Here is a 14192-nt window from a genome sequence, read left to right as displayed (position 1 = left end):
TATGGTTGGCTCTTTGATCTGCTTTGGATTAAAGCGTATATCATATTTTAGTATGTTTACTAAATGAATTTTAAATGTAAATAGATGTAGTAAATGTGTGTAAAAATGCTTTTATAAGTTCAATTAGGTGTTTAGTATTATTTATATATATATTAATATTTTTATATTATATTAATATTTAGAATTTTATTTTTATAATTTGATTTAGATTTTTTTTATTTGTATTTTGTCATGTCTTTTTTGTCAATTTTGTCCATCTGTTTTGCAGTTATTATGTATTTATTTACTTATTTCAGTCTCCCTCTCTCACACACACTATATATATATATCTAAAATACATTTTGGCCTTTTAACACACCTGTATGCAGTTTCAGGAACCTTTCTGACATACTTTCCCTTGATTGTTTTGTAGCTGGGCCACATTGAGGGAGAGCCAATGAGAAGAGGAGCGTTTCCTGTCACATTCGTGCAGTTCATCATGGACTGAAGTTCAGAGATCATAGACACTGAGCTGGACGGATGACGGCACTTCTCTGCTTCTGTGTGGCCTCACTGACCTTCATCATCATCATCATCATCATCCCGAGGCTTGTGTCTTCACTGAGCTTCCAAAATCCCTGGCTCTAACCTGGCTTGAGAGACACTCTCTCTGGAATATAACAGCTTTCTGGGCTTTTTGTTTTTGGTTTGTGGACCAGATATGATTCAGAATGAGTTGCACTAATCTAGTTGCACTTTTAACCTAATTTATCATGACCGCAATGCTAATGAGACGAATGTCACTGAAATGAAGGTTTTATTCCAAGATCATTTACATCCTTATTCCTTTTAGACAGACTGCTCTATACCGTAAAGTTGTGAGCGTCTGCATGAACATTCAGTGGCCTCCAGAGAGAGAAAAAAGGAGCATCAAGGAGGTTTATTTCTGTATAGATATTTATAATCTGGTGCTGTCCTTCTGTGATCTTGATTTAGATGCTCTTATTGATTGGAATGATCTTTTGCAGACCTTCCTTCAGTGTGCAGGCCGCTTGCCTTGAGAGATCTGTGGAACGTGTCATTTATCAAATGGCTCATTCATTCTTAAAGTGATAGCCCAAAAATGAAAATGTGGTCATTTATGTTCTTTCAAACAGTGCAAAAGATGTACTGTGGAATGTCCAGACTGCTTTTTCATAACGGGTCGGGGACTGTGGGTGTTGTGCACTATAAATGTGGTCCGTGCTATTGGTTTTCTATATTCCAAGTCTGATGAAGTCCTATTGTAGTCAGGAACAGACCAATATTTAAATGGATTGTTCACCCCAAAATGACAATTCTAGCCTTAAGAAAAATGATAATTTGATCACATTCGTATAGTTCCAAACCTGTATGACTTATTTATTCTGTGGAACACAAAAGATATTTTGACGAATGTGGGAACCAAGCAACATTGGAGCCTATTGACTTCTATTGTAAAGACAAAAATAACTCATTTGAGAAATGTTTAAAAAAATCTCACAGTGACAGAATTTACATTTGTGTGTGAAGAAGCAAGGCGCTATTCACTGAAAATCATCTTCTGTGGTTCTCATATCTCATTCAGTTTAATTATGCTGTGTCAAGACATACCAAGCCAGGTTTATGAGAGCCAAACATGATAAACAAATGATGTTAAACTTGGCACAACATGTCACATTAAATCAAATGCAAGTTTGAATGAGATTTGAGAACTGTGATCAAGGGGAAAGATAATGAGTGAATAGCATTTTTACCTCTGTTGTTTTAGTCCCAACATATGTGTTCTGGGTACTTGGACTATAGCGCCACATTTACAATGTTGTTCTTGTCTTTTTCAAGCTTGACAGGTTTGTTGTCATTCTAGAAAAAGCACTCTGGACATTCTTAAATATTCATCCTGGCTGGTTCTGTGGAAGATAAAAAGGTTTGAAATCTCATGACGACAGCATTTTCAGTTCGGTGTGAACTATTCTTTTAAGTTGCTCACTCTTTTCTTCAGTGTGCAAAACTGGACCATACTGAATAATGTTTTTACCTCGAGATCTCCAAAACCTAGTCATTTTGAACAGATTCCAAGGTGTCAATTCGAGATATGAATTATTTCCACCTCCCAGGATGTTCCCAGAGTCTCCCTGCTTTGGTTGGCCAGATGGGTAATAACTGCATCTCCTCTAATTGTATTCCAGGGGAAATTAAAATCCCTCATGTCATTTCCCCTCACAACACTTCTCTAAATCCTTTCTAAAGCTTTGAAATGCTCATTCATCCGTAATTGTGTGCAGGAGTAACACAGCAGAGCGTTTTATGTCTCGAGTGTTTGATGTGGTTGCAGAGCAACTTAATAGAGTCTGTTATGTAACTTTTAATTACAGTCATGTTAGTCTTGATTGAGCTCGGACCAGTGTGCCCTGTGACTCGGGCAGTGGTGGGATGTAATTATCCTGTGTTCAGCTTACTGTATACGGTCGGCACCTGGCCGGCTGTGATTGTAGATAAATGTAGACTTTGCTTTGTGCATATTTAATTGTAAACTGAGCGCTAAACTGATAATGACTGATGGTTTGACGTACTGTTAGATAAGACTGTTACAGTACACTTTTAACTAAGATGAAAATGACCTATTCAGCCGTTTACCATAAACGTCATTGATGCTAATATATAAATATATGCATATATGTACAAATAAATGGGAAAACTGGAATTCAAAAAACGGCAAAAGAATTTCTTGTTCACGTGTTGCATTATTTGGATAGGTTAAGTGAAAATGTGCCAGGTAAAGGGACATTAAACTTCAGGCTTTGTTCCTCAATCAGGGGGCTGTGGGATGTTTTTGTTGTTATTATTAAACATGAATAGTTTGAAAACACTCCAATTATTCAATAGGATGAAAGCACTGCCATCTAGTGGAAACGAGGGGGAAAAACGAGATGAAACTGCATTACATTCGCATTTATTGTACCATATTAACTAATCTGATCCCACCTGGACCAGGAGGACCACAAAAGAGGTGCATTTACATATTAAAGACGCAGAGGGTTTGGGTTTTACAACATCTTTGTGTTTACACTGACATTAATGTACCACGGTTTACACAAATCCCACTAGAGCCCAACAAATCCCAGATTCACTGGCCCATAGTGGGAGATGTGCTCTGAGGTTATTGTATATTTACATTAAATAAGATTAAATTAGGTTACAAATATAGACGCAGCCCAAACTTGGCTTTTGGGTTGTGGTGGGGCTGATAAGAGAAGAGGACGCTGGGATTAATGTATATGGTGTAAACATGTGGTTGAGATGGCTGCCCTTTCATGCTGAACAAAGACGGATCAGCTGTATTGACATGTATAATCAAAGTGAGACAAATTCCAGCATTTCTGTCAGGAGCTTTTAAAAAGGGCACCTTCCACAAACAGACTTCAATCCTCCTCCTGCTGCTGAAGGAATGAGTGAGGGTAGAAGAACAGGAACACTCCCAAACAGACCTCAGGACTTCTCTGAGGCCAGGGCACAGTTGAAGGAGGTGGACAGTACTTTACAGATGGCCTGGGCTTGTTCCTGTAGAGCACAAATGGTGTTACAATTACAGAACATCACAGATTAACAAAGACAGCTGGAGTCTTCTATAGACATTGCAATTCAAAAGTTTGGTACAAAATTAATACTTGTATTCAGCAAAGAGTGTTAAATTGATCAGAAGTGACAGCCATAACATTTATAATGTTACAAAAGATTTCGATTTCAAAGAAATGCTGTTCTTTTGAATTTTCTATTATCAAAAAATCCTGAAAAAAAAAACATTTCAGTTTCCACAAAAATACTAAGCAGCACAACTGTTTCAACGTTGATGATAATAAGAAATATTTCTTGAGCAGCAAATCAGCATATTAGAATGATTTCAGAAGGATCATGTGACACTGAAGACTGCTGAAAATTCAGCTTTGCATCAGAGGAATATATTACATTTTAAAACATTACATTTGTAATCATTTAAAAAAATATATATTTCACAATATTACCGTTTACTGTATTTTTGAGTAAATAAAAGCTGCCTTAGTGAGTATAAAAGATTTCTTTCAAAAACTAAAAATGATCTTACCAAACCCAAACATTTGAACGGTAGTGTACTGTATAATACAGTGGGGCAAAAAAGTATTTAGTCAGCCACCAATTGTGCAAGTTCTCCCACTTAAAAAGATGAGAGAGGCCTGTAATTTTCATCATAGGTATACCTCAACTATGAGAGACAAAATGAGAAAAAAAATCCAGAAAATCACATTGTAGGATTTTTAAAGAATTATCAGAAGTGACAGCCATAACATTTATAATGTTACAAAAGATTTCGATTTCAAAGAAATGCTGTTCTTTTGAATTTTCTATTATCAAAAAATCCTGAAAAAAAAACATTTCAGTTTCCACAAAAATACTAAGCAGCACAACTGTTTCAACGTTGATGATAATAAGAAATGTTTCTTGAGCAGCAAATCAGCATATTAGAATGATTTCAGAAGGATCATGTGACACTGAAGACTGCTGAAAATTCAGCTTTGCATCAGAGGAATATATTACATTTTAAAACATTACATTTGTAATCATTTAAAAAAATATATATTTCACAATATTACCGTTTACTGTATTTTTGAGTAAATAAATGCTGCCTTAGTGAGTATAAAAGATTTCTTTCAAAAACTAAAAATGATCTTACCAAACCCAAACATCTGAACGGTAGTGTACTGTATAATATATGGTAGGTTTATAGAATAAACATCATTATAAAAGACATACAGTACATGTAATACGTATGTAAAATAGATTTCATTAATTCATGTAAATGTCTGATTGAATAATTCATCATCACTCAGTTAAAATAAATGTGTTAAAAGTAAAAATACATTGTCATTGTGTAATCTTTGTGTTCATTTGATTTAAAAAAAAAAAAAAAAAAAAGGGAAATTGCTTTATAACAAGATTTTTATTATGTTTTGCCCTAATCATTTTAAATAAAATTGGTTACAATAGCCTTTTGGTCTAAATGATGGTTCCTCCAGTTTAAAATAAAATATATTCACCTTTTCACTCATTTCAGGGCTAACACACAAATAGTGAAAGCCTTCAGAAAGACTTCCTGTCTTGAGGTCTTACCGCACTGCTGCACTGATACACCCAGATGCTGCACTCCTGCTGCTCTGCATCTGTGGTCTTCAGTGCGAGCAGGTTTTTTCCAGCACCCAGACCATCATCATAGCAAAGCATACGCACAATCAGGTAGAGCGGGTGACGCTGAAACACATCCTGTGAAAATAGGGAATAATGATAGCTGATAGAGGTAATGTTCCGTTACAGTCCCACATTATTATTTTGTGATCATGAATCTAAATGCTCCTTTCATGTGGTGGATTAAAAAAAAGAGCCAAATCTCTCATATGAATATTAAACAATGACATTGGGTCAGGTGAATGAACTCACACACTGGTCCAATGAGGCCACTTTAACTCCATACTTGGACACTCCCAGAATCATCTCCTCATTTCCAGGCACAAACGGCAGTTTTCCATCTTGCTTTAAATTGAATACATGAAATATAATGAAGGTTTTTAAACAGCTTCAGTCTTAATGCATGATTTATGATAACTATTTCATTTCTGCTTTAATATCAGTGGTTTGCTAGATTAAAAGAATTGTTTACCCAAATATGATTTTCTGAAAAATGTACTCATCCTCAGACTATCAAAGATGAAGATTAGAAATTTACACATCACTTTCTCACCAATGGATCTTCTGCAGTGAATGGGTGCCGTCAGAATGAGAGTCCAAACAGCTGCTAAAAACATCTCAATAATCCAAAAAAATAATCAACACGACTAAATTCCATCAATGTCTTGTGAAACGACTCTCAAAAGGCTGCGTGTCTCTAATGCCGAGTTCATACTGCACGATTTTAGCCCGATTTTTCACTACAGGTTTTGCAAAATCGCCGACAAATGCCCAAAATCGGAGGCAAATCGTGCTCGTTCACGCGAGTGACAATCACGCAGTGTGAATTATCAAAGAAATATATATTTCACAATATTACCGTTTACTGTATTTTTGAGTAAATAAAAGCTGCCTTAGTGAGTATAAAAGATTTCTTTCAAAAACTAAAAATGATCTTACCAAACCCAAACATTTGAACGGTAGTGTACTGTATAATACAGTGGGGCAAAAAAGTATTTAGTCAGCCACCAATTGTGCAAGTTCTCCCACTTAAAAAGATGAGAGAGGCCTGTAATTTTCATCATAGGTATACCTCAACTATGAGAGACATCCACAAAAATACTAAGCAGCACAACTGTTTCAACGTTGATGATAATAAGAAATGTTTCTTGAGCAGCAAATCAGCATATTAGAATGATTTCAGAAGGATCATGTGACACTGAAGACTGCTGAAAATTCAGCTTTGCATCAGAGGAATATATTACATTTTAAAACATTACATTTGTAATCATTTAAAAAAATATATATTTCACAATATTACCGTTTACTGTATTTTTGAGTAAATAAATGCTGCCTTAGTGAGTATAAAAGATTTCTTTCAAAAACTAAAAATGATCTTACCAAACCCAAACATCTGAACGGTAGTGTACTGTATAATATATGGTAGGTTTATAGAATAAACATCATTATAAAAGACATACAGTACATGTAATACGTATGTAAAATAGATTTCATTAATTCATGTAAATGTCTGATTGAATAATTCATCATCACTCAGTTAAAATAAATGTGTTAAAAGTAAAAATACATTGTCATTGTGTAATCTTTGTGTTCATTTGATAAAAAAAAAAAAAAAAAAAAAAAAAAAAAAGAGAAATTTTTTTTGATTCGCAGATGCATTCCTTTTGAGCTAATACTGGTCACAACCCCTTTCACTGCACCCTTTGGTATCAAGGCTTAATTTTAATATGTGGAAGTAAGTCCCAGTACTAGCATACTGGCTCAATTCATATTTGTAAGTACATTTCAGCATACCAAATGTAATATGCTCTTTCTGTACCTAACAGAAATGTGCAAATGGAAATTCAGCCAATATTTGTTTACGACGTGTGTACGTGATGACTGCTGGTAAACCAACCTTGCTTTTAGAGCTGATCTCACTGCTCTGGGAGCTGCTGCTGCTGTGGCGCTTCTTGACCTTTCGAAACATCCTTCACCATGACGCCAGTGCTGCAGGTCTCCAGCTTACCAGCAGACGGAAGCAGAGTCTGAGGACAAATAACAGCATTAGTATTACTTCAGTTCATCACACCCATAGTTTCCTGTAAAGATGGATTTTAATCAAAGACCAAATATTTAATAACATGATTATTTCAAGATCCATACCCTGTTTAACCAATGATATTTTTTTCCCTTTGGTAGATTTCCATTTGTATGTCAGGTACACATTTTTGAAAGAATTTATGCTTAGTGTACAACTGACTCTAATAACACTAAAGAGAAAGTACAATATGCTAGCCAGTAGCCAATGAAATATTTTAGAACAGAGCAAACCTAGAAACAAATATAAAAATATAGAAATAAATATGGGAAGACACACACACTCTCTCTCTCTCACTAAAACATTTGCATGTTCTTCCAGGCCTTGAACTAAAAAAATATATATATATATTTTTAACCCATTCTCAGAAAATAATTCTCATTTTTTGATACTTGGAACCTATGGAAAATTGATTCCGCAAAAAAAAAAAAAACTCTTTTTCTCACAATTCAGACTTTTTTGATTTTATATCTCACAATTCTCTTTTTTTTCTGGAAATTTTTGGGGGGAAAAAAAACAGGCTGAATTGTGAGCTATAAAATCTAAAAGTAAAAAGTCCAATAACCTTCTTTCATTTTTTATTCTGTGGCAGAAAAAAAAAGAATTAAGGTGTCAACTCCTTAAGGATTCTGAGGGGAAAAAAGTCAACATTTCACGATATAAACGGAATTAAGAGATGTAAACTCTGAATAGTGGAAAAAGTCAGAACGCTTTAGAAAACTTAGATTTTCATATCACGATATCGTAATACATAATTTCATTCAATAAATCACTCAATTCAAAACAGTTACATTTGTAAACTCAACACAGACTATTAACCAAACAACGAAGAGCCCAAGCGTGAGAGCTGTCAGTGAACAAGGTTGCTTATGCAGTATTCTGCTCAGACATATTACGTTATGAAAAATACTGCCTTAAGAGTATGAGAAATCCAGCATGGACATGTTCTCGGGGTTCAGGGCACTCCACGAGCCCACGCCCCTATAAAACAACGGTGCCAAACTTTGAGTACATTTCTAGGAGTCGCTCAGCTCGCGCTTCATGACATTTCTTCTAGGCACGAGCTCACCGCGATCCCACAGCTAATGAAAACCCCGCGGAAAGTAACGGAAACCCGTTGCTAGGATAAACACTCAGCAGCACCCCACGTCTAGCCCGTCTCGTTTGGTCGTTTATTGGCATCTCTATAATTAAATATGGAGAATTTGAACGTGGTAAACAAGCACACTGGGCATACCTCTATTTTGAGCTCACTATGCAGCAGTGTACGGCCGTAATAATTACTAATAGGTAGGTTCATCAAAGCAGCGGTCGGCAGCCCCCTCTGTTTTGGCGAGACTTGCGTTGACACTTCACTTCCTGTACGGCTCCACCCAGCACTTCTTAAAGGGGACGCGCGACAGTAAATGACTGTGTTTAGATTGGAGTATCAACTTCCTACAGTACAACTACTAAGTCAGGGCTGCCCAAACTCGCTCCTGGAGAGCCGGTGTCCTGCAGAGTTTAGCTCCAGCTTGCCTCAACACACCTGCTGGGAAATTTCTAGTATGCCAAGTAAGAGCTTGATGAGCTGGTTCAGGTGTGTTTAATTGGGGTTGGAGCTAAACTCTGCAGGACACCGGCCCTCCAGGACCGAGTTTGGGCAGCCCTGTACTAAGTACTGGACAGTATATACTACATTACAATTTTTTTAAATAGCAAATGGCTATGTTTAGCACTGATATCAGCTTACTAACTGCTCTATATACTCTAAATATATTCATTCATTCATTAGCAAGAGGCTATGTATTACTGATCTATAATAGAGTCATAATATAGATCAGTGCTATGAATCCATTCTAAACAGATCCACTCGCAATTAAATAAATAAATAGTATAGTGTGTATACAGCTTACAGTTATTAAGGTGCTACTGGCATAGCTAGAAAAATGTATATTCATTATATATATATATATATGTGTGTGTGTGTGTGTGTGTTAGTATAGTGTGTATACAGCTTACATTTATTAAGGTGCTACTGGCATAGCTAGAAAAATGTATATTCATTATATATATATATGTGTGTGTGTGTGTGTGTGTGTGTGTGTATACATATATATATATATATATACATTTTAAGATTTTATTCATTTACATGACATTTCCAGGTCTAGAAATCACAGTGTTAAAATGATGCTTCCTTTTATATCCAGGTTTTTCCAAAAGAGTTGTTGAGGGGTAAAATAAAAAGTATCTTGATTTTTAGTTGTTCTGGCTTATTTTAATTCTTGTTTTGTCTTATTTTATTTATTTTAAGTCATCTTGAGGCCTTCTTGGAAGTTTGCTGAGGCCCCTTAATGGGCCCCGACCCCGGTTGGGAACCACTGCTATATACGGTTATTTATTTACTTATTTGTGTGTTTGTAAATGGCCATGTTTGGAATGGACTGAATAACACAAGCTGTATACACTCTATGGTTGTTTACTTATTGAATAGTTAGAATAGAAGGAAAGACACCTTAGTACGCTTTATGCACTCTCTACGCTTTATTTATTAAATAGTGGCCTACGTGGTTATGTTTAGAACAGATGCAATGACACTTTAGTAAGCTATATACACTCTATACAGTCTTATTTGTTTAATAGTAAGTGTTCATGTTCTGAAGCCAGCTCTCGGCTCTTTGACACGCTCTGTGACTTCACAGTTCAGTAAACGAGAGAGGACTCAAAGTTCAAACTCCGAATCATTCAGGAACGAAGCACCACTAAGCCTTTGCGGCTTCCTCCTGGTAGAGTAGACCTGAAGTGTGAACTTAAAGTCGTCAGGTGCTGCTGTTACTAAAGTCGACACTTAAGAGAGTTATATGGCCCCAAATCATTCTCTTCGGCGACTCAATAACACAGGTAACATTTTGGAACACAGTGCAGTTTGGGTTTTGTTCTTTACTCTGACATGCAGTGTTCTTGTTCCAGTTTGCGTTTCAAGCGAACGGATGGGGATCCAAAATCTCTCATAAACTCGCCAGGTACAGATTTGATGACAGCACGAATGTATTGTATTCATACCGCTTTCATTCCTTTCATTTATTAGAAAATGCGACGTGGTAAACAGAGGCTTGTCGGGTTACAACACAAGGTGGGCTAAGATTGTGCTTCCTCGCATCGTGCCCATTTCTGATGCTCCAATTGCGGCTGTGACCGTCTTCTTCGGTGCTAATGATTGTGCATCGGAAGGTAAGAACATTTCACGTGTCATTTCAAGCTCTGAACACCAGCGGCGGTGATAATATGAGACTCTTCCAAACGTTTCTTTGCAGATAAGAATTTAAAAGAAATTCTCAAATATCTGGTGACTATAGGAGTGTCCAATGACAAGATCATCTTCATCACCACCATCACTTCAAGAAACCGCCTGGGAGAAAGAGTGCTTGCTTGCTAAAAGGTGACACACCTCCTGAATTTAGGCTGTGTTCAGTACTGGTGTACTGCATGCTGCACAGTGTAGTGTTAAAAATGGTATGTGAAATAGTATGCAATGTTGAGTATTCTACATTGCCATCATATGACCGGCGTATTTAATTGAAATCATAAAAAAGTTTATTTTGCATATCAACCAAATATTATACAAAAATGTTTGAACTCTTGATAGTCTGAACAAATAGATCTGTTAAGTGAAGTGTGTGGCCAAGTATGGTGACCCATACTCTAAATTTGTGCTCTGCATTTAACCCATCCAAGTACACACACACACACACACACACACACACACACACACACATGCTGTTAATACATTTTTGCTTAAATCTTAGATTAAAAATGATTTGCAAAATACCCATATTTATTTCCAAAATTATAACCAGATCACTTAATTAAACATGCAACTTGGCATGGAGTTGCAGTAATGTTTATCATATATTGCTGCATATTGCGTGCTGTTTCACATTCTATAAAAAAAAAAAGACCTGGCAGTATATAGTGTGCAGCAAGCAGAACTCTAGTATTTAGTTACGCCGCCTCACTCTCTCTCTCTTTCACACACACACTCACACACACAAATAATGAATATGGTATTTGGTGTGTTTAGATGCTCTTTTTTCATCTGGTTCAGCTTTGAATCGGGTGAACTCTGTGGCTGGTCAGTATGCGCAGGCCTGCGTTTAGGCTGCTGGACAGTCTGGTGTGGATGTTCTGGATCTCTGGACGCTCATGCAGAAAGATGGAAAGGTGACACACATGCTAGCAATACCATAAATGATTTATTGTAGTGAATTGACATAAAAATGAGAACACATTTTTTCCCCCTCAGGATTTCTCAGTGTATCTTTCAGATGGACTTCACCTCTCTAATAAAGGCAATCAGTTTATGGACACTTCTTGAGAGGCGAGTGGCTGATTTGCACTTCATTCTGCCCAAAATGCCCTGAGAGCAGCCTACTGTGTGATTAAAACACAGGTCAAATGAGGCACAGCGAATATAACACCATTCAGTTCCTGTGGTTTATATTTGGACATTTTTAGATATGCTAATCATAAATTGTGTAAGGACCAGTCACAACTGTTACTTGAACTGAAACCAGTCGTATTTGAAAACGGGTTATTTTGAGTTACTCAGATTAAATCACAGATAATGTTTGATGTTTTGCCAAAAATATTCAGATTTCTGAACTATTAATGTTTTGGTGAGGCCAATTGATTTATTGGGCTGCTTACATACATGCGCAAAGCTTTCAGTAGAGACAGTAAACGCTTTCATTTTTAATCTTCTGGCAATATCAAATGTACTTTTCTTTCAGGTTTATAAAATAATCAGAAACACTTCAGTGTAGAGGCAGTTTATTCATGTGGCTTCAAGCCCCAATAATACATGTTAAATAAATGTAACGTAACCAAGAATCAAAAACACACACATTGAATGATAGCAGAATGACATCAGATACAGCTTTCTACATCCAAGTGAGATGTTTTATTACTTCTGATTGGATATTCAGGAATATAAGAAACAATACAAAATATATATTTAGTCATTTGACTTATGGCACATTAAAACTTTACAATATCTTAAAATTTGACTAATAGTTTTAGTCAGATATTTCACAGTGGGGGAATACTATGTCCTTCTAAAATATCGATTGATTTTGGTCACGTCTATACAACCGTTTTAGTGGCAAAAAGAGAAAATCTTTGAAAATATGCACATCCCTCGGCTCTGTAATCAGTGTTTCACATATTCATACTGGTATATTAAAATGACATGAGATGCTATAGAGCAGGGTTCCTCAAATCTTGCCCTGAAGGACCAATGCGCTGCAGAGTTTAGCTCCAACCCTGACCAAACTCACCTACCTGTGATTTTCTAATGATCCTGAAGACACTGATTAGCATGCTTAGGTGTGTTTGATTAGGGTTAGAGCTAAACTCTGCAGGAAAGTGGATCTCGTGGGCCAGATTTGAGGATCCCTGCTATAGAGCATATAGTAGTACAAATTAAACTGAGCAAACCTTAAAATGCAAAAAATGTAACATCTTTAGGCCTTAAGAACATGTAAAATAAAACTCATACATCGCATCTCCTCTTACAGTCTCCATACACATATAACACTTCATTCATAAACATATGGCATAGAACATGCATTGCTTGAATCTTCTCAGCAAGTCGACCAGTGTAACATTAAAAGTGTGACGACACGTATAGAGTCGTGCTGTAGTCCTGCTGCTCATGAGGTATAAATGAATGAGAATACAAGAATTTGCACTACTGGATGTAAGTTACAAGGCACAAACTGCCTGTATTAAAGGAATATTCCAGGTTAAAGGAATAGTTTACGAAAATTCTGCCATCAATGCCTTTATGAACATTTTGAAGTGTGAACGTTTTGGAGGAATGGATTTTAAATGAGGGACAGAAATCTCTCATCTCTTCATTTGTGATTTTTGGGTTTGGAAGGACATGAGGGCGAGTAAACAATAGCATAATTTTCATATTTAGGAGAGCTGTCCCTTTAAGCTCTATGGACAGCACCTGTGATTGTCAGTTACCACAAAAATGATTTTGATTTGTACTTCGGTTTATAAAAACTTAAATTGCCTAAACAGTTACAACAGACGTATATAGGACAAATGTACAATGATTGATGGAGTGGTTCACCCTAAAATGAAACTGTGTTTTTCAAACCGGTATTACTTACTTTCTCCTGTGGAACACAAAAAGAAGATTTTATGAACCACGTTTCTACTGTTTTTGTCCATACAATAAAAGTCAATGGGGTCCAAAAGAATATAGGACCCCAATGACTTTCATCCATCTGTGGTTCCACAGAAGAAAGTCAGTCATACATGTGAGTAAAATATAATATAATTTACATTTTTGTGTAAACTATCTCTTTAAACTCGTAGCCTTTTGTTTTAATATATGTCAACATGCCTTTTTGCTGGCTTCTGAAAACTGCTGAGTCAAGTTTCACAGCCAAAGATGCTGTCCAAAGCGGTTTTGAATTTATTCCTTTAACTTCTGAATTTACCAAATGCACATGTCATTGAATTTATTTGTAATGATCTCTGAAATGTAAATTGTAAGCGGGCTATAATAAACCCATTTTTATCTTTATAAACATGATTCATTTTACTTGTGATGTTTTTTATATGAGATGATTAGCCTAATCCTCAGACATAAGTGGTATCAGACATAAACTATACAGAATGAGAACAAGGTTAACTTTAATACAAGGAGATAATGGCGCAAAAGCAAATTTCAGATTTAAAAAAAAATGCCCTTCCCAGCAAAAACTTTCTAAAATCGGCATCCACACCAGCACGAGCACCGACGTAAGTGAACCAGCTCCAGCACGAGCACGGAGACAAGCAACGGAATCAGACACAGCACGAGCACGGAGACAAGTAAGCCTAGCGGACCCAGCCCAAC

At 36.3% G+C, this 14192-nt stretch overlaps 2 protein-coding genes and 1 long non-coding RNA gene across 3 annotated transcripts in view; 2 read left to right on the top strand and 1 right to left on the bottom strand.

Annotated features, from left to right (window-relative positions):
- LOC107553272 (arf-GAP with SH3 domain, ANK repeat and PH domain-containing protein 2-like) overlaps positions 1 to 1328 on the top strand; it is a 72823-nt gene extending 71495 nt beyond the window's left edge. The window contains exon 23 of the mRNA XM_016235455.1: positions 413 to 1328. Within this exon, the coding sequence (XP_016090941.1) occupies positions 413 to 487 (75 nt within the window). The 3' untranslated portion in view covers positions 488 to 1328. The remainder of the gene's footprint in view (positions 1 to 412) is intronic.
- Positions 1329 to 1825: 497 nt separating this feature from the next.
- LOC107553271 (integrin beta-1-binding protein 1-like) lies at positions 1826 to 6969 on the bottom strand. Its single transcript, XM_016235454.1, has 4 exons — positions 6964 to 6969; positions 5467 to 5559; positions 5143 to 5292; positions 1826 to 3558 (listed from the first exon to the last, which is right to left on the bottom strand). The coding sequence occupies exons 1-4, from the start codon at positions 6967 to 6969 to the stop codon at positions 3487 to 3489; spliced, it is 321 nt and encodes a 106-aa protein (XP_016090940.1). The 3' UTR covers positions 1826 to 3486.
- Positions 6970 to 10034: 3065 nt separating this feature from the next.
- LOC107553281 (uncharacterized) lies at positions 10035 to 10478 on the top strand. Its single transcript, XR_001604946.1, has 3 exons — positions 10035 to 10177; positions 10247 to 10299; positions 10365 to 10478. It is a non-coding gene; the product is annotated as an uncharacterized lncRNA (long non-coding RNA).
- The last annotated feature ends 3714 nt before the right edge of the window (positions 10479 to 14192 follow it).

This window comes from Sinocyclocheilus grahami, unplaced genomic scaffold, assembly GCF_001515645.1.
Source record: "Sinocyclocheilus grahami isolate Dianchi unplaced genomic scaffold, SAMN03320097.WGS_v1.1 scaffold468.1, whole genome shotgun sequence".
Taxonomy (NCBI): Eukaryota; Metazoa; Chordata; class Actinopteri; order Cypriniformes; family Cyprinidae; genus Sinocyclocheilus; species Sinocyclocheilus grahami.
The sequence above is the reverse complement of the archived record's forward strand: the minus strand, read 5'-3'. Positions and strand labels throughout refer to the sequence as shown.